Below are 23684 nucleotides of genomic sequence, written 5' to 3'. Positions count from 1 at the left end.
GAAGATCTTTAATCACATCTTTTGAAATATAAGCTAATTTTCACTTTTTTGCCATGTCAAGTAATAATCACAGGTCCTGGAGATTAAGATGTAATCATACCTTTTGGGGGTCTATAATTTAACCCACTCCAAGCACAATAACAAGAGTCTCTAGATATGTGTTTCCAAATTAAAGTAGGGATCTATTTTGAAAGAATGTCCTCCTGTGGAGTAGGATGTGGGAAGGGATGGACATGAGAATAGGGCACTGGTCAACTTCACTGGAGTAGAGAAAGCCTTGATTCTCAGATGAGTAATAGAAGTTAGAAGCTTTGTCATGTAGCCTGTGTATACTAATAAATGTTATGATTGGAAGCCAGTAGAAATGCACAGTCTTGCCCATTGCTACAACATACTACTCCCAAAACTCAGCAGCCTGATGCACTATGAATTTTGTTACTTACTCACCTTGTGATCTAGGGTGTGCAGCTGAGGGAGATGGTGCTCTCTCCATTCTGTTATTTAGGAACTCAGTCTGAGAGATGTTCTGCCACCTTCAAACATGATGCCCAAGCTCACCATGGCTTTCAACAACTGGCTTGTCAATGAAAGGCCAGTTAGAGAAGTTCTTATAATTTTCAGTGGTTTATCTTGAAAAAAAGAACATTTCTGAGACAGAATGCTCTCTGAAAAAATACAGTCATCGTTTTTCTTCTATGATTGTTCATTGTTGTTCAAATAAAGTGTTCCCATGTGTGGGGCAGGGGTGGGAGAAAATGGCTTCCACTCAAGTTCTGATTTTGGTTGGTCCAGGGTTTTGCAGTTTAATTTTTAATGAGGACTATAATAAAGTTATAATGACATTTAATTATAGTTGAATGACATTACATAATACTGCCTTGTTTTAATTTCATTGTTATACCTTCAAAAAAAAAAGAACTTCACTGCTAATGAGAATTGTCTTACCACATTTGAAAATGAATGGTGATATTATGTTTTATATGAAATCTCTGAAAAATGGACTTTTAATTTTTTTACAGTCATTCTTCAAGAATGAAGATTTTTACATCAGTATACTTGTTGGTACTTTTAATTATACTAATTTTGGACAAAATGAAATTTGACCTTTATAGCACTACATCAATTTCATAACATTTCCAATCAATTTAATTTTCAATGTAAAGATGTCAAGACAATGATTTCAAGTTTATAGCAAATTGACTGGGATACTGTTACATATTTCAGTGTGCCTTAATCAACTTAAAGTTAAGAATCAAATAAGGTCAGGATAACTCTGTGTTTACTTTGGTTTACAATAAGGCCATCAGGAGATTCTGATCATCTCTCTTTCCCAAATCTGTGTACTGTGAAAAATCTTACTGCAATTATCAAGTAAAAGGGATGGTCCTGGGATTATGGCCACAACATAGAGATGCATGAGGATTTTTTTTTTGAAATACAAAGTATTTTTGCTGAACTTTCTTAATAACAATTCATTACCATATCATTAAATCAATTAATATTAATAATTAAATTAACTAATATAATGTGTATTATTATAGAAAATAAGCTATTTCATCTTTTATGATTTCCAAGAATATATTTTCCAAGAAGAGAAAAAAGATATTGCCTTACCTCACATAAAATGTGATTATTTGATATTTCATTCATCTTAAATTTTTTTTAAAGATTTTATTTATTTATTTATTTGACAGAGAGAAAGACAGGGAGAGAAGGAACACAAGCAGGAGGAGTGGGAGAGGGAGAAGCAAGCTTCCCGCCAAGCAGAGATCCTGATGTGGGGCTCGATCCCAGGACCCTGGGATCATGACCTGAGACGAAGGTAGACACTTAATGACTGAGCCACCCAGGCGCCCTCATCTTAAATTTTTTTTATGCCAATTCAAATGAACGTAATACAAGTATTCCAGTAGAAGTGGAAAAAGGGGCTAGCAGCATGAACCCTAGAAAGGGTTTTGTAAGGGGCAGAAATATGAAGACTGGGAATAATTATGTATTATTATTAATGAAATTATGTAGAACGAGAATCCAGACATTTTAGAGTACAATTTTTAGCAAACTTCCAGGGAATATCCTTTTTTTGAGTCTATTGACATGCCTGAGAGTCAGGGTGGTTTTGTGTCCCTGAAAAGCCAGAAACTAATACAATTTTTGGGATAGAGAGCCAGAAATCTAATCAGCTTCCAGTCACTTATTTTATTTTTTTTAGCATTATCAAGCTCAAAAGATGTACTAAATATAGATCTTCCTCAATTTACTACAGGGTTATGTGGTGACAAACCCACTGTAAGTTGGAAAATAATCACGAGTCAAAAGTGAGTTTAATACTTTTAACCTACATAACAACATAGGTTAGTCTAGCTTACCATAAATATGCTCAAACACTTACATTAGCCTACAGCTGGGCAAAACCACCTAACAAAGCCCCTTTAATATTAAAGTGCTGAGTATATCATGTAATTTATTAAATACTGTACTGAAAGTGAAAAACTGAATGATTGTATGAGTACAGAATGATTGTAAGCATATCAGTTGTTTATCCTCATGATCCTGTGGCTGACTGGGAGCTGGGTCTCCCTGCCACTGTCCCACATCCCGAGGGAGTATCATGGGGCATATTGCTAGCCCAGGAAAAAGACCAAAATTCAAAATTTGAAGTATGGCTTCTACTGAATGTGTATTGCTTTTGCAATATCATAAAGTTGGAAAATTGTAAGTTGAATACAAGTTAGGGACATCTCTACTACATTAAGAACTGGGGCTAGAAAGACTAAGTATCTAGTTGAAAACATCAAAGTATATTGGGAAAGATAGGAAACATATTACGAGATTCATATACACATTGCAGAAAGAGACATGAGTAGAATGTTATGAAAGAATAGAAGAGAGGCTTTCCAGAGGAGATTTCATTTAAATTGAGTAGGTCACACAGTGATCTGGAAGACTGAAAAAATATTCCTCTCTTCAGTCTTCTTGGATAAATGAAAGGATATTCAAAGACTGAAATTTAGTTGTAATGATTTGGATTTCAACTTTCACATGAAATCTACTTTTCAAGTCAATGAGCAATAATTACAAGCCAGCTACGTGTCAGGAACTGTGCTTGGAGTTCATCTCAAGTAGTCTTTGGGGTTAGTTAATCCGAGAGACCGACGAAATTAGAACTTCTTCATAACATAGTATATTATCTGTGGCTGTGTAATGTGAAATTAATGAAAAAGGAGGCCATTAGACTGAGGTGGGTCTAATGCTGCGGCAGCCTTTGTAAGCAAACCAAAACCCAACCCTGTAAATGCCTCAAGGTTACGAAGTTGAAACCCAAGGACAACCAGTTACTAACAGCCAGCTAGGTTTTAAGCTTTAGCCAATCAAATAATTTCCTCACATTTCCGCGTTTTGTCTTTATATATAAATGTCTCCCCTGGCTTCAGTCTGTGGAGCAGTCCTAACCACTTCCAGTTTTGCACTTGCCAATTTGAATTGATTTTTGCTCAAATAAATTCGTAAAAATTTTAATATGCCTCAGTTTATCTTCAGCGGTAACAAGTTGCCACACGTGTAGTAGCTTAAGTGATGTATACTACTACATCTGTAGGTACAACTGTGCTGTGTTACTGTTTCTCTAGTGGGAAGTCTGTTAACTGCTTATCTGGGTTTTCTGCTTCAGGGTCTCACCAGGCTATATTCCAGGTGCTGGCTAAGTGTGCAGTATCATCAGAGGCTCCAATAGGGAAAGATCAACTTCCAAGAGTCCTCAGGCTGTGGCAGAATTTGTTTCCTTTGGTCATAGGGCTGAGGGTTTCAGTTTTTTACTCCTGACAGCCCTGAGCTTCTAGAGGACGCATGGAGTTCCTTTCTCAAGTGGGTTACTCCAACATGGCCATTTACTCCATGGCATACTTCTTGAAAGGTAATAATGGAGATAAAGTAAATCTGCCAGCAAGACAGAATCTTGTACATAAAACATGATTATGGGAGTGACCTTCCATCACCTTTGCTGTATTCCATTAATTAGAGGCAGGTCACAAGTTGCACCACACTCAGAGGGAGAGGGTTACGCAGAGGCGTGAATACCAGGAGGTGGGAGTCACGGGCGCCACCTGTATGTATTGTATCTTAGAATTTGGAAAGCTCTGTAGGCACTTAGCTCAGCCTAAGCGTTTAGAAGGTTTTCCTAGAAGAAATGGAAGTTCTATGAATGAGGTTCAGGAAAAAAAAAAAAAATTGGCAAGCAAACGAAGGCAGGAAGGGCATTCCTGGCAGAGAAAAATAGCTGGAGCAAAAATACTGATGGGCAGACAAGACCGTGTCAGGAAGGTCCAAGTGAACGGTGAGACATGGCTCAGGAGGAAGCTAAGGATCAGGTAATGCAGAGCCAGAGATGCTGTGCTGCAGGGCAGGGGAGAAAGACTCTGACCAAAGTATGAGAAGTGACTGGTTTGTAAAAACTCGAGTCAATAAGATCACTTAGGAAGAGAGTTCAGTGATCCTGTCAGAGGTAATGGCCTGAATTAGGACCAGGACAGTGGAAATGAAGGAAAACAAAGAGATTGGCAAACCTTTAGGGAATGATAACAGGAAATCAAAGTGTGTTGATTAGTTACATTCAGAATTCAGGGAAAATGAGGTGTCTGACTTCCTTTTAGTTTTCTGCCTTGTATATAGGATAAATTATAGAGACAGCCTTAGACTAGGAATGCTGTTTTTTAAAAAATTTTAATAGATTTTCTTTTTGCCAATTTAAGTTACATATCTTTGTTTTAGGATTGTCTTCTGTGATTAGGATTGGGAAAAATCCCTTTGGTAGCCATCTGTTTAATTTGGAGCTACAATTGTCTACCCAGAAGACATATGTTTTAAAAATTAATGTGGAAAAGACATCTTGCTTTTCTTTGCATTGATACAGGTAACTAAGGGGGGGAAAACTCTGGGCTGCTTTTACTTAAAAGGAAGTATTTCCTATTGAGATGTGACCATAATAGTTAGATGAACAGCAGTATAAAATACTTTGACATAGCTCTCATATAATACGCTTCCAGTGTTTATGCAGCCAAAGATGTTTTAACATCCACTTTAAAAATTTTTAATTATAAAGCATCTGAAATTTTACAAAGATAACCTCACTGACTCGCATGGGCCATAACTAAGATTAAACAGATGTTAACATTATGCTTTATTTACTTCACATCATTCCCTTATTGAAAGAAATAAAACATTATCTTCATCTCAACACCCTCATCCTTCTTTCAGTGCTTGCTCCCAGAGTTAACTCCCAGAGTTAACTTTTACGTTAAAAAAAAAGTTGCATATCATAGCTAATTTTTACATATCTTATTGAATATTTATTTCAAAAAACATAAATATTAAATATTCTGTTTTAAAATAATAAATAGTATGATGATGTACTTGTCATTTTGTAATGTGATTTTCTCACTTAACATTGTGGAATGTTTTTTTTTTTAAATTTTTATTTTATTTATTTTTTTTAATTCCATGTTTTTCTTTAAGTTTCTGTTTGGTTGTGGGTCATTAGGTGATGTCCAAAACTTGATGTGAAGGAGGTAAATTTTTTGAGTCCTTGAATATTCCACATAACATTTGATTAATATTTTTGTCAAATATAGGATTCTAGGTTGAGGGTAATTTACTCTCAGAACATAAAATCATCACTCTCACTGCTTCATGAGAAGCCTGAGGCCAGCCTGGTTCTGATTCCTTTGCAGATGACTTACTTATTTTTTTATTTTATAAAAATAAATATATAATGTATATATGTATATATAAAATAAATTTATATATATATGTATATATGTGCATATAAAAATTTCCATCATGTTTTATGTAGATTCTGACTCAGAATGCTATCATGTGTGTCCTGCACATTTATTTAGTCATTTGCTACTAAAATCATTAGCCACAGAAAAGGTAAAATTTTTATACTATTTTTCTAAGAAGTCTTTGTACATGTCTCCTGTGTACATGTGTTAGAATTTTTGGAGTTTAAATTCCTTGTTATAGAATATCTAGATTGTAGGACCTGCATATCTTCAACTTGTCTAGAAATTCATAACACTTTACCTAAGCTTCATGAATATAAATGAGTTCCCATCTCCCACATCTTCACCAATGCTTGTTATTATCAGACTTATAAAAGTTTTATCATCTTATGAATGTGAAATAGCATCCCATTGTTATTACCATTTTATTTTTACCTGAAGACTCATGAGACCAAACATCCTGTAATGTATTTCTTGACCTTTTGATTTCTTACTCTTGAGAATCTCATGGTCTGTACTTTTTACATTTATTTTAGTTGAGATGTGTGATTTTTTTCTTTCTGATTTGCAAGTTATTTATTCATTTATTTATTTATTTATTCATTTTGCAAGCTATTGTTATTTTCTGGACACTAACCCTTTGTTGTCTATAGGCTTTACAGTTTCTCCTTTTTGTGTCTTTTGCTTTCAATTTGTTTATGATGTCTTTTTTCCCTCTTAAGAATTCCCTCCATTGAGATTGTTAAAATGTCCCCCCATATTTCCTTCTGTAGGTTTAGTTTTGCTTTCACCTATGTGTCACTGTTTATTCTGTTGAATGTTAGGGAGCCATCTAAATTTTCTTTGATCATAAGGGGTAGCCATCTCTTTCAGCACAATTCATGGAATAATGCAGACTTTTCCACTGAAACAGGAAGAGGATCTAGTATTTCCTTTCTGTTCCATTAAGCAAATGCCATGCTTTTCAAAAGAATTGTAAGTTCAAAACAAGGTATTCTATCTGATAAGCTGTTTCCTTTAAAGTTGTTCTATTATTTGAGATTTTCTTTGCTGTTATTGGCTATTTACTTCGCATTTTAAAAAAGGAACCAGCTTACGACATTTTAAGGATAACATTTGTGGAGTTAGGTTGGAACTGCTTGGAATTTATGGAGAATATACCATATCTTTTCTTATATTTTTCAGTATTATTTTACAATTATTGATATGTTTTGCATATGTCATAATTAGAGTAAATATTTTGGTATCATACATGATTCCTCTCTTCTCTCATTCTTTACACATACTGCACCAAAGTTTTCCCTGTTCCATTGGGCTGTACATAACTACCCCATCACCTTTCTCTTCTCTTTCCTACCACTTCCTCTTAACCTTTAGATCATTCTGCTCCAGCAGAATGGTCTTCTTGCTAAGAGAAGGTGAAAATCATATTCCTCTTTCAGGGATTTTAAAATTTGTGATCCCCTTTGCTTGGAATGCCACCCCTTCTCCCTAGCTGATCTTTCCATATTTGTGTCTCTCACGTCACTCAGGTTTCAGCCTGACTGCCACTGTTATATGTAGGTCTTTCTTCATATTTCTTTAGTACTTCTGTAAATTAAGACACCCTCCCTCATCCTCTAAACATTCATTTCGTGCTTTTCTTAATTTCAGAGTAATTACCACTCACTGACTCCTTTTAGTACACGATAACATTCTCAATACCTAGAACAATGTCTGACTGAGTAGCAACTCAATAAATGTTAGTAGAATAACTGTAAGAATGAGGGCATCTACTCTTAGGTATCATAAAATTGTTATTTTTGACGAGATTTTCTCTCAAATTATGTTTCATAATTGTTCTTGGAGAATGAAAACATAATCGATGTCTGAAAAATAATAAATCTTTAATAAATATTTAGTCTATACCAGGTGGTGTTCTAAGTAATTTATATTATGAATTCACTGAATCCTCACAACTCTAAATATAGATACCGGGGTAGGCAGATAGTCTCTCCTCTGCTGTCCTGCCCACTGTTCCGTTGTGGTGTAGTCAATAAACTTCTGTCTCCTTTAAATGTGTGTATATATCTATATATACACACACCAGTATTATTTTTTTTTCAAGTGAGGAACTAAAAAAGGAATTTGTTTATTGAGGGCAAGAGGGTGCAAGCAATATAAAAATCAAAAGCTTATCTGACTTCTCTTTCTCTGCTTCTCAAATGGGGGTTGGATTTTATCTGTACATTTCTGAGGGTCCCCATCTGCTCATGGAATCCTTTATACAGGGGGAAGCTGTGGGACAGATTCCTAAAGAGACCCTTCAGGAAAACTCTCATTGGGTGGGCGGGAGTGTTGCTCCATGTTGCCTACTTCTTTCCCTTCTGCTTCATGTGTATTACAAAATAGTCATTGCATGCGATGGTAAGCCCAGCAATTAGCGAGAAGAAGCTCTGGAAGCCCACTTTGCCATCTGGGCACTGGTCCAGGTCCTTCATTATTTTGTCCACGGCCAGAGGGTCTTTTTGATTTTCCAAAATTCGAGGGAACTCCTTTTCCATGAGTACTCTCAGGTCCTCCTTTGTTAAGTAGCCTTTATCCCCAGCAAACTTGTGAAACGTGAACATCATGGTTTCCACGGCGTGCTCCATTTGAGACGGCATTTTGGTGAGGTCTGTTGAAACCTTGGCCCAAGGCGCTGCGGGGACGATTCGCACACCAGTATTATTATTACTTCCTCTTAACAGATGAAAACACTGAAGTCAGGGAGTTTTAAAAATGTGCTCTTGGTCATTTAACAGTGGAGTCACTTGAAATCAGTGAAATCACTGCATTCTGGCTCCAGAGCCTGCAGGCCACAACACAGAAAGAGTGGTCTTAACAGTGATTGCTGGTTTTCAGTATGGAAAATAAAATGAGGAAATAGCTGGAAAATTTTCAAATGAGAAGACTAGTAAGAATAAGTGAATCTTGGGGTGCCTGGGCGGCTCAGTCGGTTAAGCGTCTGCCTTCAGCTCAGGTCATGATCTCAAGGTCCTGGGATCGAGCCCCACATCAGGCTCCCTGCTCAGCGGGGAGTCTGCCTCTCCTTCTCCATCCGCCCCTCCCCCAGCTTATGCTCTCTCTCGTGCAAAAAGAACTAAATAAAATCATAAAGAGAATAAGTGAATGCATATTCATGTACCTTATGTGTGACAATTAGCTTTTCCATATCCCCTTAATGATCTCTTTTACATTTTTATAAAAGAGAAATAATAGGAAAAATTATATCTTTGAGAAAATACATCATTAATGTACTCTACAATTCATAGTCTCCTATTTTTCTTACAAAAACTTCACTATCATGGGATACCTATTTGCCATTTTATTTTATACTTGAAATGTTAAACAATACTCTATGCATTAAGATTTCCTCTATGTATTTGGAGGTGCTTGGGGGGCTCAGTCAGTTAAGCATCGACTCTCGATTTGGGCCCAGGTCACAATTTCAGGGTCATGAGATTGAGCACTACATGGGGCTCCACGCTCAGCAGGGAGTCTGCCTGAGATTCTCTCTCTCCCATTCCCTCTCCCCCTACCCCTCCATCTGCTCCTACATGTGTGCACGCACATGCACTCTCACCCTCTCTCACAAATACGTAAATAAATCTTAAAAAAATGATTTCCTCTGTGTATTTGATATCAATTTTTTCTTAAGGAGCATAGTAACTCTTATTCACTATATTCACTGGTTTCAACTCCAGAGATAATTCCTTATATTTCTCCATATATTAGCTGCATTAAATAATCTATAGTATCCAGACCAGTCATTTCTCTGTGACATCTTCTTTTCCTTGCAGGTCTTTAAAACCTTCTCTCATTGGGCCCAACTTGTCTGGCCATCTTTGTCCCCACTAATTCCCCACACCCATTTTTTTTTTTCTGTATTCAACCCAGTCTACTTACTTTTCCAGAAACACATCTTATACGTTTTAACCTCTGTGACTATACTGAAATCTTTTATCTCATTGGTATGGCTTTGCCATTCTTACCCCCTTGAAGCTATTTGAATTGTATTAGTCTTTAAAAACCCAGTCATATTCTACATCTCTTCCATAAAAGCATGTCTCTACTCTATCTGGATAGCAAAGTGATGCTGCTAGGAAAAATAGTCACTGGTATCGTAACAGCGCTGTATGATGACAGATGGTAACTACACTGGCAGTGAGCTCAGGGTAAAGTATAGACTTGTGGAATCACTATGCTGTATACCTGAAACTGATGTAACATTGTGTGTCAACTATACTTCAGTAAAACAAAAAAGAAAAAAGAAAGTGATGCTATCACATATAGGGGTGCACACGGAAGGACTGGCAAAAATATCAGCAGTATTTCAAACAGGTTCCTTTACTCTGTCACTGGTTACTCATATTATCTTACTCACATTCTGTGCTTTCTATGCACAGGCCTTTCTCTATATTTTCTAATACCGCTCATTGAATGAAATCACCAACAACAATAATGGCCAAAAATACAGAGTGAAAATGCTTTATTGTAACAGGAAAGTATTATCTTTTTGAATTAGTGCTTTCATTTTCTTTGGGTAAATACCCAGTAGTGGAATTACTAGATCATATGGTATTTCTATTTTTAAATTTTTGAGCAATCTCTTTACTGTTTTCCATAATAGTTACACCAATATAGTGACAGATGGTGACCACATTTACCATAGTAAACATTGAGTAATGTATAGAATTGTCAAATCACTATGTTGTACACCTGAAACTAACATAACATTGTATGTCAACTATAGTTCTATTAAAAAAGATACAGGGAGAAATCTTTTATAGATAATTTTTTTCCCAAGAGGTTGTCTGTGGTTGTTTACTGTAGTTTCAGATTTAGTCTCAACTTATATCTTTTACTTTCCTTTTTTTTTTTTTAAGATTTTGTTTATTGACAGAGAGAGAGAGAGACAGCAAGAAAGGGAACACAAGCAGGGGGAGTGGGAGAGGGAAAAGCAGGCTTCCTTCCAAGCAGGAAGCCCAATATGGAACTCGATCCCGGGACTCCAGGATCATGACCTGAGCCGAAGGCAGATGCTTAACAACTGAAACACCTAGGTGCCTTATCTTTTACTTTCAGTTGAGTCTTCTCCATTAGCTTCCTTGGAGGGGGCAATATATTGCTGGTTTTGCTGATTCTCCCCATTCCCCGCTCCCTCCCACTCACACATCCATCTGAGGCCCCTAAATCCAAGTCTGTGGGTGAGATGCTCTTTCTTTCACAAAACATTTCTGTCTCAGTTTAGCATTTGGTTGTCTTCTGCCTGTTTCTTGTACTAAACTGCAAGCCAATATCTCTCCTCTAGAATCATTGTATTCAGAGGCAATGTGTATAATATGATGGAAGCAGATGATCTGAGTTTAAGTTGTGGTCATGTGATTTTAGCCTCATATTTCTTATCTATAACTAATGTATACCTTACATAGAAATGGACTGATATGTGCTCCCAATGAAGTAAGTACATAAAAGCACTTTATGAAATATGAAAAATTAAAATGTTAACTGATTTGAAATATTAGCCTGTCTTCTTTAGAAAAGTCTGTAGAAGAACCATGAGAGACTATGGACTCTGAGAAACAAACTGAGGGTTCTAGAGGGGAGGGGGAGGGGGGATGGGTTAGCTGGTGATGGGTATTAAAGAGGGCACGTACTGCATGGAGCACTGGGTGTTATACGCAAACAATGAATCAGGGAACACTACATCAAAAACTAATGATGTAATATATCGTGATTAACATAACATAATAAAATTTAAAAAAAAAGAAAAGTCTGTAGCACAAACTTCCCTGGTTTTCATTCTTTCCATTTATACATAGTTTTATGCATATCTTTGACATATAGTATATATGGATTAGATCCTTCTTGCACCAAAAAAGAGAGAAGTGCAATAAATATGCAATTAGATGCAAAACTGTGCCTGATGCCAGCCTTTGATTTGGTTAAGGGAGGTTTTTTCCTCAGTGCTTATCAGTATTTTTTTGGTGATGTTTTTGCATATGTCTTTAGTGGAAAAGTCTCTTGAGAAGTACATATCAAGTGGCCCGCCAGCCCTATATCTTTCCACAATCCCTCAGCAATGCCATTTTGCCTGAATTGCTAGTAGATTGCATTCACAAAGAATTTCCTCCATCCTGCCTGCAGGTGGTTATTAAACTACACCTTGCCATTTGCCAGTGGCTGGACGTCCTGCCAACTTTCATTCTTAATATAGGTCTAGCCCAACAGAGTTTTATTGAACATCCTTGATTGCATTCATGCAGGAATGTATTCCATAATGTTCTTGTTGACAGTCCTACTCAGGATTTACTGACACTTTGGATTTATAGAGGAAGTTGTAGATACACCATATGATAATCACTTTCCTGTTTACCGGTATTGTAGTGCTGATTTTAAAATACTTTAAAATTTTCAACTGTTGATGACTGAAATTTCAATTGTATAGATTAGTGTTAGAATAAAAGATTATATCCATCATTGTCTTATGTGAAAAAAAAATTGCCAGAGATATACTGATAATTTTGTTTGAGGTTCCTCAAATTTGAATCTCAACTGGACATTATAAAATATTGGAAAGGAGGGGGACAATGGGGAGAATTATGCTTTATTCATTCCTAGTTACCTTTCCCACTGTGTACAACATATTGTAGCTACCATCTGTTCAGTATTAAGAGTAAGGATACCCATTATGGATGAAGCTGAAAAAATATACAGTGAATAAAAATCAAGATACCCAATTCACATTGTATATTGTTAGTTAATGAAATTTATTTCCAAAAAGCATCATTTTAGAAAAGTCTAATTATATTGTTATTCTAACCATTATCAGCTTTATTGTTATTAAATGAGAAATCATAACTGACAGAACCCTCTTTTTAATCAAATGCTTTTGTTACAGAATATCTTGTTGCAATTCATGAGAATTATTTGTATAAATTGTCTGTTCATAATATATTATAAAGCCTTGTTTTTCACGTAAGAGATTTGTTGCAGAAAAACACAACACAGTTGTGTTCATGGAGGATACTTCAACACAGTTAAAGATGATTTTGTATGGGTGACTTTAAATAATAATCAGGAAAACTATGACTGTTTGTGTGAAAACTACATCTGCTTTCCTAAATGTATAAATTGTATAGATAAACACTAATATAGTATCTTTTATGGCATTTATTTTCTATGTGTCCTAGTGACTACTGTTCTGTCAAGGTTTGCCACAACGATTTTGGAATTGCAATATGCAGCATGGCACATGTCTCTTCTACGCAGTTACCCGGTGAATTGTGTTGGTGGAAACTGGGTGTTATAAAAAAAAACAAAAACAAAAACACCCCAAAAAACAAAAACAAAAAAAACCACACACACACACACACACACACAACAGAGAGAGGGATTATTGACTCTGTTCATTACCAACTGTGAACAGCTGCACGGGGAAGCTGAAAGCCAGTCGGCCTGCCGAGCACCTCTCTGAGACTAAAGCCATTTGAAGCCAGGTCGGAAGCCGCAGGTGGCTGAGGTGTCTTGTCTAGACAGCGGGGATCTCTGCACAGCTCTTCAAGGAATGGGCACAGCACTTTATAGAGAGAAAGTCCTTCCAGAGTTCTTGGCACAGTTTCATGGCATGTTTCTTTTATGTATGAACACTACATCAAAAACTAATGATGTAATGTATGGTGATTAACATCACATAATAAAGAAAAAAAATTTTAAAAATGAGTAAAGAGAAATAAAACAAAAGTAAATAATAGGATTTTAAAGAATGGAGTAGAATGCTATACACATCTAAGTTTCTAGAACTGTAGGAAAACATGGTGACATTCCCCAACCCCCCATTTTATAGCTAAGTACACAGATGTCCAGAGTAGGTGAATAAACCGCATCAGACCGCACAGTTAGATCATAAGAGATCTGTACTTTGTATCCAAATTTCCAGTGTCCATATTCAATACCTTTTCCAGGTGTATTATTAAATCCTTGCTACTCAAGATGTTGTCAGCAGACCAGTGACATCGGTATCATCTGTCAGTTTTCTAGAAATGTAGAATCCCAGCCTCCTTCATAGAATTAGAACTAGCATTTTAGCAAGATTCTCCATGTGATGTTTATGTTGTATTAAATCACTAAGGATATATTTATGTGTGATAAAGGTGGAAAATTGTGCAATACGTACAGTGGAAAATACTCCTTAGATCTTCCACCCATTATAATATTCATCCCATTCTATTATTAAAGATATTCATTTGTTTGATTTTAAAAGATCCCTTTTTTATTTTATTTTATTTTATTTTATTTTATTTAAGATTTTATTTATTTATTTGACAGAGAGAGCAAGAGAGCACAAACAGGGGGAACAGTAGAGGGAGAAGGAAAAGCAGGCTCCTAGCTGAGCAGGGAGCCCGATGCGGGACTTGATCCCAGGACCCCAGGATCATGACCTGAGCCAAAGGCAGACACTTAACCATCTGAGCCACCCAGGTGCCCCACAAGATCCTCTATTTTAATATAGTAATTTCAGCTTTTAGATAAATAAAAATACAGTATTCCTGTTTTTCAGTAAGTATAATTGTAACTTTATAGAAAGGACCTATACTGCCACAACTTTTAGTTTCTGATTCCCAAAATAAACATATATTAACAACACACTTTAATTACTAGCTTTCATATGAAAAATACAAACACATGTTTATTATTTCATTTTCTGTTGTTTCTACTACTTTAAGAGGTAAAGATTGAAATTAGTTTTATCAGTAGGAAATAGTTAAAATAAAATTCATTGTTATTAACTCATTCAACAAATATTAATGGAGTGTATACAGTATGTTAGGCACTGTGCTAGATACTAAGTTTATTAGGGGCTAATTGAGACTATTTTATTTTACACAAGATTCTACAAAATGATATATTTTGCACTGTATATTAGCTTGTTCACTGATTTATCGTAGTTCACAAATTATTATAATTGGAAATGAAATGCAAACATTACCTTGATTTTTTAAAGATACTCTGTCTCTAGTCATAATTATTGGCACAGTGTTGGTCCATAGTAGCCATATGACCTATGAATATCAAATTTACTATTTTGTCTCTTCATCATGTTCCTTGACATAGAATTCATGATTTTAGAGACTTAAAGTTTTTCCCAACAGTTACTCAAGATTAGGTAATCAATTATATCTGAAACATCCAGTTATATTCTTTCAGTCATACAATTTTGAAACACTACAAAGATTATTTACAAATTATGTCATTTTAGTCTCTTTAAAGTAGGGTTTTTCAAATTTTATAATTACCAGAAAGCTTTTTAAAATTCACATCCTTGGACTATGACTAGATTAAAAGTTGCTAAATCTTCATTGTTAAGTCTTCAGAAGAGTCTGTACTTTGGCAATCTTTTCAGTTTACTTCTCTATACAACTGATGGTGGAAACCCATTGGGACAAACAGACTAGAACATTTCAGATCAAGACATGATACAACTTCAGTTTCTTGAATACCTATTGGTGAGACAAGGTGGATGAAACTGAGACTACAGCATTATTATGGTCTGTGATTTATCATTGAAATGCCTAAAACTTTATGTAACTATTAGAGGACATTAAGAAAGTAATTCTAAAATAAATTAGGAGAGTGAATGTGCATTTGCAGAAGAGTTAAGTCTAATGATACTTTTTTTTTTGAGTGAAACCAGGAAGGGGCTATGAGTAAGAAGACCCTGATTTTAGAGTTTCAGTAACAAAATTTCTCATTTAGGAGCTCTTAGACAGAGAAGACTATGATACCAGTTTATGTAAATATATGGGTTTTTTGTTTTTGTTTTTGTTTTTGCCTATTCTCAGTATCCAGTTACTCTTTCAGTCTGCCCAGTGGCAGCCATGCAAAACTGTGACCTTGAAATTTGACTTAATTCCCCCTTGTTTTCTCCATCTAACATTTATTCCCTAAGAATGTTCATTGTATCCCAGTGCTCCCAAATCCTGGTGAACCCTCCTAATCCCAGCAGTAATATCTGGTCTCCAAATACTCTAGAGAAATTTCTGTCATGTTTTTTCCTGCAAGGAATAGAAGCTTCATGTCTCTTTTCCTCAGCTTGCAAGATGCCAGTAGTAGATGGACTAAGGTGTTTGGGGAGTGATGTGGAAAGTGCTGGAGGACAGGTTCCAGGTTCCATTTATAACTCTGACTTTTAGTGTCAAAATCCTTGTAACCCCAGAGTAAGAATAGATGCTTTGAAACACAGGGTGTTTTTAGTATTATTTTCTCTAATTAAAACATGTGAGCAGGTGTCTAGAGTTCATCCTGGGTAGCAATACAGCCAGGTCATATATTGGTAAGATAGGAGTAACAACAGAGAAAACCAAAGGGCTACTCCACAACAGACTATTTATAACAAGGTTATAAGATGGAACACACTGATTCTTTTATTTTGATGACATTTTATCTTGTGCATCAATATTTTGGAGAGAAACGTAGGTAGAATCCTGAATCCATAAGATGTGTGAATCCATAAGAATCCACAAGATGTGTGATCTACTGGTTTAAAAATTCCTAGTCAAGTGTATAGATCAGTCTGGTTACTAACAGTTTTGCTGCTTTATTGTTTTGGTACCTAAAAAGTAAGGATCTTTTTCTACATTTTTTAGGAATGAAACATGATAATGTTCATGCCAAATGTGGTCCTCATGTTGAAAACAAAGGCAAGAGTAAATGAAGGGATAATAATAATATAAAAATAAGATTTACCATGGCTAATCTGCAGGAATTGTTCTAATTGTGGATAATCTGGCATTATTGCATAGAAAAATCAGACAAAATTTACTTATCTCCAGGTTCAAATACCAGTTCCTTAAATTAGTAAGGGGCTTGCTTTTTGATGAACAAAGTGATGTGTATACAAATAATGGCTCATGGTGTTGGCATAATCAAATGTCCCTTTTCGTTCAAAATCTGTCATTTAATAGAAGTTTGAAGACAAGCCAAGTACAATATAAATAGACCAAGTGGGTACAAAAACCTGTTCTGTGCTTGGAAAAGGTGTGGAACATCTGTTCAAAATAGAAAGCACTGGTTCACTGACTTAATTGGAGGTGTCCCAGATGCTAAATTTTAGGATTTTTTTCTGCTTCAACAGTTGATCTGTTTTTCCTCTCAGGTTTTTGTAATTAAAAAATGCAAAATTTGTATGAACTTGACTTTTGTGAGGCCAAGAACTTTTTTGTACGATGTGGATCATTTCCTTTTATGCCAAAAGAAAAATATCTGTAGTGTTTTTAATACAAATAGTCTCAAAAAAGTATTCTGAATATAGTAATAAATCACTTTATGAAACATTCATTTATGCCTGTGAGTTAACAACACCATCTTTTCCATAAAAAGGCTGTTATGACCTGAACTTGTTAGAAACCCAGAACAATTATATAAAAATGACAGAAAATATATTTTTTTAAGATTTTATTTATTTGACAGAGAGAGAGAGAGAGACAGCTAGAGATGGAACACAAGCAGGGGAAGTGGGAGAGGGAGAAGCAGGCTCCCGGCTGAGCAAGGAGCCTGATGTGAGGCTCAATCCCAGGACCCTGGGATCATGACCTGAGCTGAAGACAGACACTTAAAGACTGAGCCACCCAGGCGCCCCTAAAAATGACAGAAAATATTTTAACACTTATCATAGTAGAGCAAAACCAAAAACTATCAAAACAGGACATAATTGATTGTGATCTTGTGTTTCTTTATTTTTGCACTTGAGAAGAAAGCACATTCCAATGATGAATAAAAAAAATAAATATTGAGCTTCTATTTGCTGACACCACTGAGAAAAATAATAGAAGCCATCATGGTAACATCATGGAATAGGTAGCACCCCAGGACTAACAACAGATTTCTAACAATGTCAGATGAAACCTTCCAGTTGACCCTGCATGATCACATTTCACAATGTAAGTACCTGATAAGAATATCAAACAATCAACAACAACTTCTAGACTTACTTTCTTAGTTATGGAGTGAAAAACTCCACTTCAAATACTCCTGGGTGGAAGAATGTTCCCTTCTTCAGTATACTCGAAAAGTACTGAGAAGGGGACTGGGAAACCTTACCTCAAAAAGAATTTGGTGAATTATTAAAATTTAACTTAATTTCTGGGGTAAGAGTCTGGCTTTAGAGAAAGCAATTCATTGTTGAAAATGAATATAATAAAATGACATTGGATTTTTGTAAGAATCGCTATTGTTATTTTTGATAATATTTTAGAGTTAAAGCTCAGAAATTTCTCATTCACCTATTGTTCCAATTCAGTAATTCTATATGACACAGCTTCTTATTCTTTAAAAATTTACTTAATTAATAAATGAAAAGGTATTAAGAAGGACCTGTTGATTCCATAAAGCTATTAGTTTCTGGATAGTAATACAGCTTTGACCCCACAGAAATACAGCTTTGACCCCACTGAATATAAATTCAGTTATAGAAATTTGCTTTGTGTGTGTATGTTTACACAATAATTATTCATTTCCTTACATATCTAATCCCCTATTGTAAAAATTGGAGTTTTCTAGAAACCCCCCAAATCTTGCTCTCTTACTTAGTCTCATTATTAAGCAACAATATGTCTCTGAATCTTTAAAATAGATGCATTTTCATGGATAACTGACAGATTTCCTTCTAGATACTTGTATTTTTCTCGCTGTTCTGCCATATGTCTACAAACCTGGTTATTATTTCCAGAAGAAAGATCACTTTTTTACATGGAAACTTCAAAATGCATCAGTGATGTTCACTAAAGGTTGTTTTTTGATTTGCTTATTCATTTAAGTTTTTGAAGCCTGCACATTTCCTTTCAATAACTAGTGAAGGTCCATGCATTAGAAATTTACCACTTTCTTGGTCTTTTTCCTTGCCTGCCTAGTCACTCCTCAGTCTCCAGTCCAAGGCAACATTGAATGTGAAATATCTCAGGTGTCTCTCAGCCACACCTCTGGCACCAGCTGCTGAATGCGGAATTTCTGTGGTCTCTGCCTCATTACTTGGGGCACTACACTTGATCCACCTTTTCTACTATAATTCACCTACTTGACATTTCCTTGCCTAGAATGTGTAATGTCCCCGTACCCATGAAATTATGGTAAATATTGCTTGCATGAGATGTCGAGAAGCACCAGTTCAGATTTTTATCCAGTATGATATCATAAGGATATTGCTTTGGAATTCACAGAAGAAATCCTCTATGTAGGTGTGAATTAAAAGCAATGTTGAATAAATACAACCTGCACATTGCATTATAATTTAATTTCAGAAGTGAGAACTGAATTTGTGACTAAGCTGAAGATAAGACACACTCTTTCTCTTAAGACCAGTGCTCAGATTCAAGAACAGGGAAATGGAAGAAAAATGAAGAGCATCAGTATTTTTATAACCATCACAATGAAAGGAGCAGTGGCATTTCATATCTGGGAAAGCTAATTATCATCCTTAATACTGAAAGTGAAGGAAGAAATGAAAGTCATAATACCTTTGAAAATTCATAGCTTATGGATATGATGGCTGCAGATTAGCAACTAAAATGTGAATTGATAACATTTTTAATCATTTCATGAATTTATGCTCATAAAGAAAGTTGACTTATTTATAAAGGCAAATAAATGATTCTTACAGAAGCTTGTTATTTCACAGTTGTATGGGAAGGGGTATCTTTTTTTTTTTAAGATTTTATTTATTTATTTGAGAGAGAATGAGAGAGAGAGAGCATGAGAGGGGGGAGGGTCAGAGGGAGAAGCAGACTCCCCGCCGGGCAGGGAGCCCGATGCGGGACTTGATCCCGGGACTCCAAGATCATGACCTGAGCTGAAGGCAGTGGCTTAACCAACTGAGCCACCCAGGCACCCTGGGAAGGGGTATCTTAATTTGACATTGACCTCAATCTCCTAGTCATATTCCCATGCAATTAACAATAAATATATAGGAAATCAAATAGAGTCTGCCAAATTTGATAATCTGGCAATTCAGCTGTAAACAATGAACTTTTCTTCCTTTGCTCTCATTCAGGAAGTCAGATATTTATAACTGAAAGGATTAATAATTCAATCCAACCCCATAATTGACTTGCTTGATTCATAAAATTCACTCATAATCAAATGTATGTAATAAATAGTAATCTGGTGTTATATTGCATTAACTATTATTGATTCTTGCACTGATGATTTTGCCAAGTGCTAATCAATGTATTGATTTTTTAGAAGAGCCATAAATAACTTTCTTTCCTGTAATAATAAAATGTTTCATTAAGGACATTTAGCTGCTATTCTTATATAAGAGGAGTACCATATCCACTTTTATTATTCTTTGCTTTGTATACCAGTAAAATATGTAAATTCATAGTGATTTTGATTATTTAAATAGTATTCTGTTTATAAAATTGTTAGAATGCTACTGAATGAATCCTATGAAACATCAGCATAGCTTTTTTTCAGTCTCATTAATTCATTAGAATATGGTTTTTCTGTGTGTAAGGTCCAACATCATGCAAACTGTGTTTAATTACTTCACTACCGACTTATTGAGATGAAAGAGGAAAATGACTGGACTACATCCTGTATACATTTAGACTTTTTAGTTTTTCTTTTTAGAAGAAAATTCTGTTTAATTATTGAAAACAAATATTTAATGGAAAACTTTTATTTATCAATATCTAAGCTAGGTTTGGCAGAGTACAGATAAGTAATTATTTTTTTAAAGATTTTATTTACTTATTTGACAGAGAGAGAGACAGCGAGAGAGGAACATAAAAGCAGGGGGAGTGGGAGAGGGAGAAGCGGGCTTCCCGCTCCCGATATGGGAGTCGATCTCAGGGTCCAGCTTCCTCCTTAGAGCAGTGTCTGCTTGTCTCCCTCTCCCTCTGCCCCTCCCCCTGCTCATACACACACTCTCTCTCTCATAAGTAAATAAAACTTTTAAAAAAAGAATCTATAAATCTAAATGGGATGCAAATTTACACGCATGAAGCAATAGAGATGTGAATGCCGTATTTACTAGTAAAGGTGAATGTGGGAGTATATTGTACAGTTCTAGGTAGATATCCAGTAAGGAAGCTGTGAACTTTAGAGCCTCACAATCAGATGTATGTGTCCTGGATTTGTTTTTTTTTTTCCCCTGTGTGGTCTCAGATAGGTCACTTTACTTGTCTAAATCACTGTTACAATAGTAATAGTAATCAACCAATTTCATCTAACTTTTTTGTTTGTTGTGAGAACAGATTTAAAAATTTCATGAAAAACATACTGTTAGTCACATACAATGTGTTTGATAAGCATATCTCATTATTAATTATGAAAAAAAATAGAAGAAACAGATAAAATTGTGTCCTCAGGAAAGGCAAGGGAAAAGGAAGAACATTTAAGGTAAATCTTAAAATTGCTGATAGTCAGAGGGAGGATATGGAGAGGGAATGGAAATAAGAATGTTTCATCAAGAACGATATGCTGACTCATCTCTGGATTCTCACATTACCACATGGTAGATATAGCAGCTGTTAAATGAATGACTAATAAAAACAAATGAATTAGGAAAAGACTAGGAAGATAATGTGCCTGTATAATATAATCTTCAGAGGCAAAGCAGTATAGATACTAAAGAGCCCTAGAAGCTTTATACAGGTAAAAGGAAAAGTACAATCTGACAGGCTGACAGAAGATCCCAGACTAGAGAAGAAACCAGTCTAATAGCCATAGTGCAGTTGCATTAAACCAAAGCATTTATGCCATACAAGAAAGTTTATAATTACTTCATAAGAATGTGATCTTGTAGAATATAATGGATTAAAACAAAAATAACCTAAAGAGGGGCCCCTGGCTGGCTCAGTTGTTTAAGTGTCTGCCTTTGGCTCAGGGCATGATCAAATCAAGAAAATTGTCAGTATTTGATGAGAACAGAAAAATAAAAATTAAAAAAAATGGAGTCAGTATCAGGAGTCAATAATCTATAGTCACTTCAAGATAAATGGGATCTATATTTACTTCACTGTAATAAGAGAATTAATAATAGGTCTCTCTCTCTATATATATGTAAACTAAGAAACAAATATGGGTTTGGCTAAAATAGACATGGGTGGTTACATGGAACTGGCAGGCATAGCAATCTATCTGTATCATGAATGAAGCTTGGCTCTTTGTTGAGAGTCATTGTAGAACTCTTGGCCAAACAGGTGCTGCATTTTTTCCCCCACAAGTACTATTTGATCATCCTGTCTGAAAAATTTAGCATATGTGATACTAGAAAACCATTAACCTTGCAATAAAGCCAATTTCTCCAGACATTCTTCCCTTGAAATTCAATACATTTCCCCCCTTTATGCTCAGTGAGTTTTAATTTTTATAAGATGCCAGACATAGAGGGAAAAAAAGTCATTTTTGTATCTTTGACAGTAGGGGAGAACTTTAAAGCCATGCAGCCTTTATATTTTCATTTTTTTGGGTGAATGCCAATTGTAGTCACCACAGTTTGAGTCTCCATGACAGCTTTGAGGAAGTTTTTTACACCATTGATCCTTCAGTTGGCCAGGCTACTTTGGTTGTAGCTTGGCAGGATTTCCTACCTTTGAGAAAAGAACCCAATTTAATAGCCTTTCCAGCTACTTCTGTGACTCTTCACTCTCTAGAAAGAATTCATCGCCATTCTTGCTTCAAACTGGAAGAACTTTTTCCACTGGAGACCATTCTAAGAAAAGTCCACAAGGAGATGTGTATGGTTTTGTGAGTTCTTAAGAAAGTTGTGAAGGTTCTTTCACTTTTATATGGACAGTATTCAGTAAACATTTAAAAGGAAGGTGACACTTAAGCAGGGAAGAAAAGGGAGAAGATAGGAAAACAGACATCTATTGAATAGAGTTAGAAAAAATAAATTAGTGTGGATTTAAACTTATGCTTTATCCCATATATAAGGCCTATATTCTAGTTTTTTGTAGTTATTAACACTCATGCTCAAGCTGTTCGGGGAATGTTTGAACTCTTTAGTATCATTTTATTTCTCAGCTTATGCGATAGCAATTTTAACACACATACAGCAGTATAGCACAAATTTTTAAATAACTTGTAGAACTATAAAGACAAAGAAAATGAGAGAAGGAGCTATACTATATGCGGAATAGGAAGCTTGCTGTCCGAATCTTGAATGACATTCTGTATGCTGTGTGGTCATGATATTTTGTATTTTTCCATTTTTGTCATTAACCTAATAATCCTTATTTTACCTTAGTCTTAAAACATTTTTTTTTTTTTGCATGTTAGGTTTTGTTTGAATCACTCTGTGATACAGACATGGGGGCTGACTTCATATGAGTTTATTTAATTCTAAGATTCCAAAATCAGAAATGCAGTTTTACTTCTTCCATTAGATCAACTAATTCTCAGTTTATTTTCCCCAAAGTTACATAGCTGTGAAAGGAACTTTTGGAAATCCTCTGTAATGACTTTCTTCTTTATTTCGTCTGAATCCTTTGGCCTTCTTGCTCTCTGTCTTTAATGTTCTTTCTGCTTTCTCAGAAAAAGAATCCATTGCTAAAAGCCTTGGAAGAGAATCACTTCTGGGTTGATGTTTTACTTGAAGTTCAAATCCATAAATAGACCCTCATGATGTCTATAAATTTCTTCCTACAGGTAGACTTTTTTAATAGACTACTTTTGACAAGTTAAGAGGTTAGGAGATTCTGTTCTTCAGAATAATGTTTTGATAATACATTGTTGTTTTTATAATCACTAAATTGCAGAGTTGGTACAATTTTCTCTTCTTTATATTGACCTCTTAAATGAATCAACTTTCTTCTCCAATTTCATATTTGAACATGATCCTACTAGAAATTATATAATCTTACATCATAATCTAAAATGAATCAC

General features: G+C 35.3%; 2 protein-coding genes across 2 annotated transcripts in view; one reads left to right on the top strand and one right to left on the bottom strand.

Annotated features, from left to right (window-relative positions):
* The window catches only part of GALNTL6 (polypeptide N-acetylgalactosaminyltransferase like 6), a 1195338-nt gene that overhangs the window by 139534 nt on the left and 1032120 nt on the right, over positions 1-23684 (top strand). The window lies entirely within an intron of this gene.
* Positions 8129-8422, bottom strand: LOC110588495 (protein S100-A10-like). The gene has a single exon (XM_044912581.1). It carries the CDS (start codon positions 8420-8422, stop codon positions 8129-8131), a length of 294 nt encoding a protein of 97 aa, XP_044768516.1.

This window comes from Neomonachus schauinslandi, chromosome 2, assembly GCF_002201575.2.
Source record: "Neomonachus schauinslandi chromosome 2, ASM220157v2, whole genome shotgun sequence".
Classification (NCBI taxonomy): Eukaryota; Metazoa; Chordata; class Mammalia; order Carnivora; family Phocidae; genus Neomonachus; species Neomonachus schauinslandi.
This window is presented reverse-complemented; position numbering and strand designations above follow the sequence as displayed.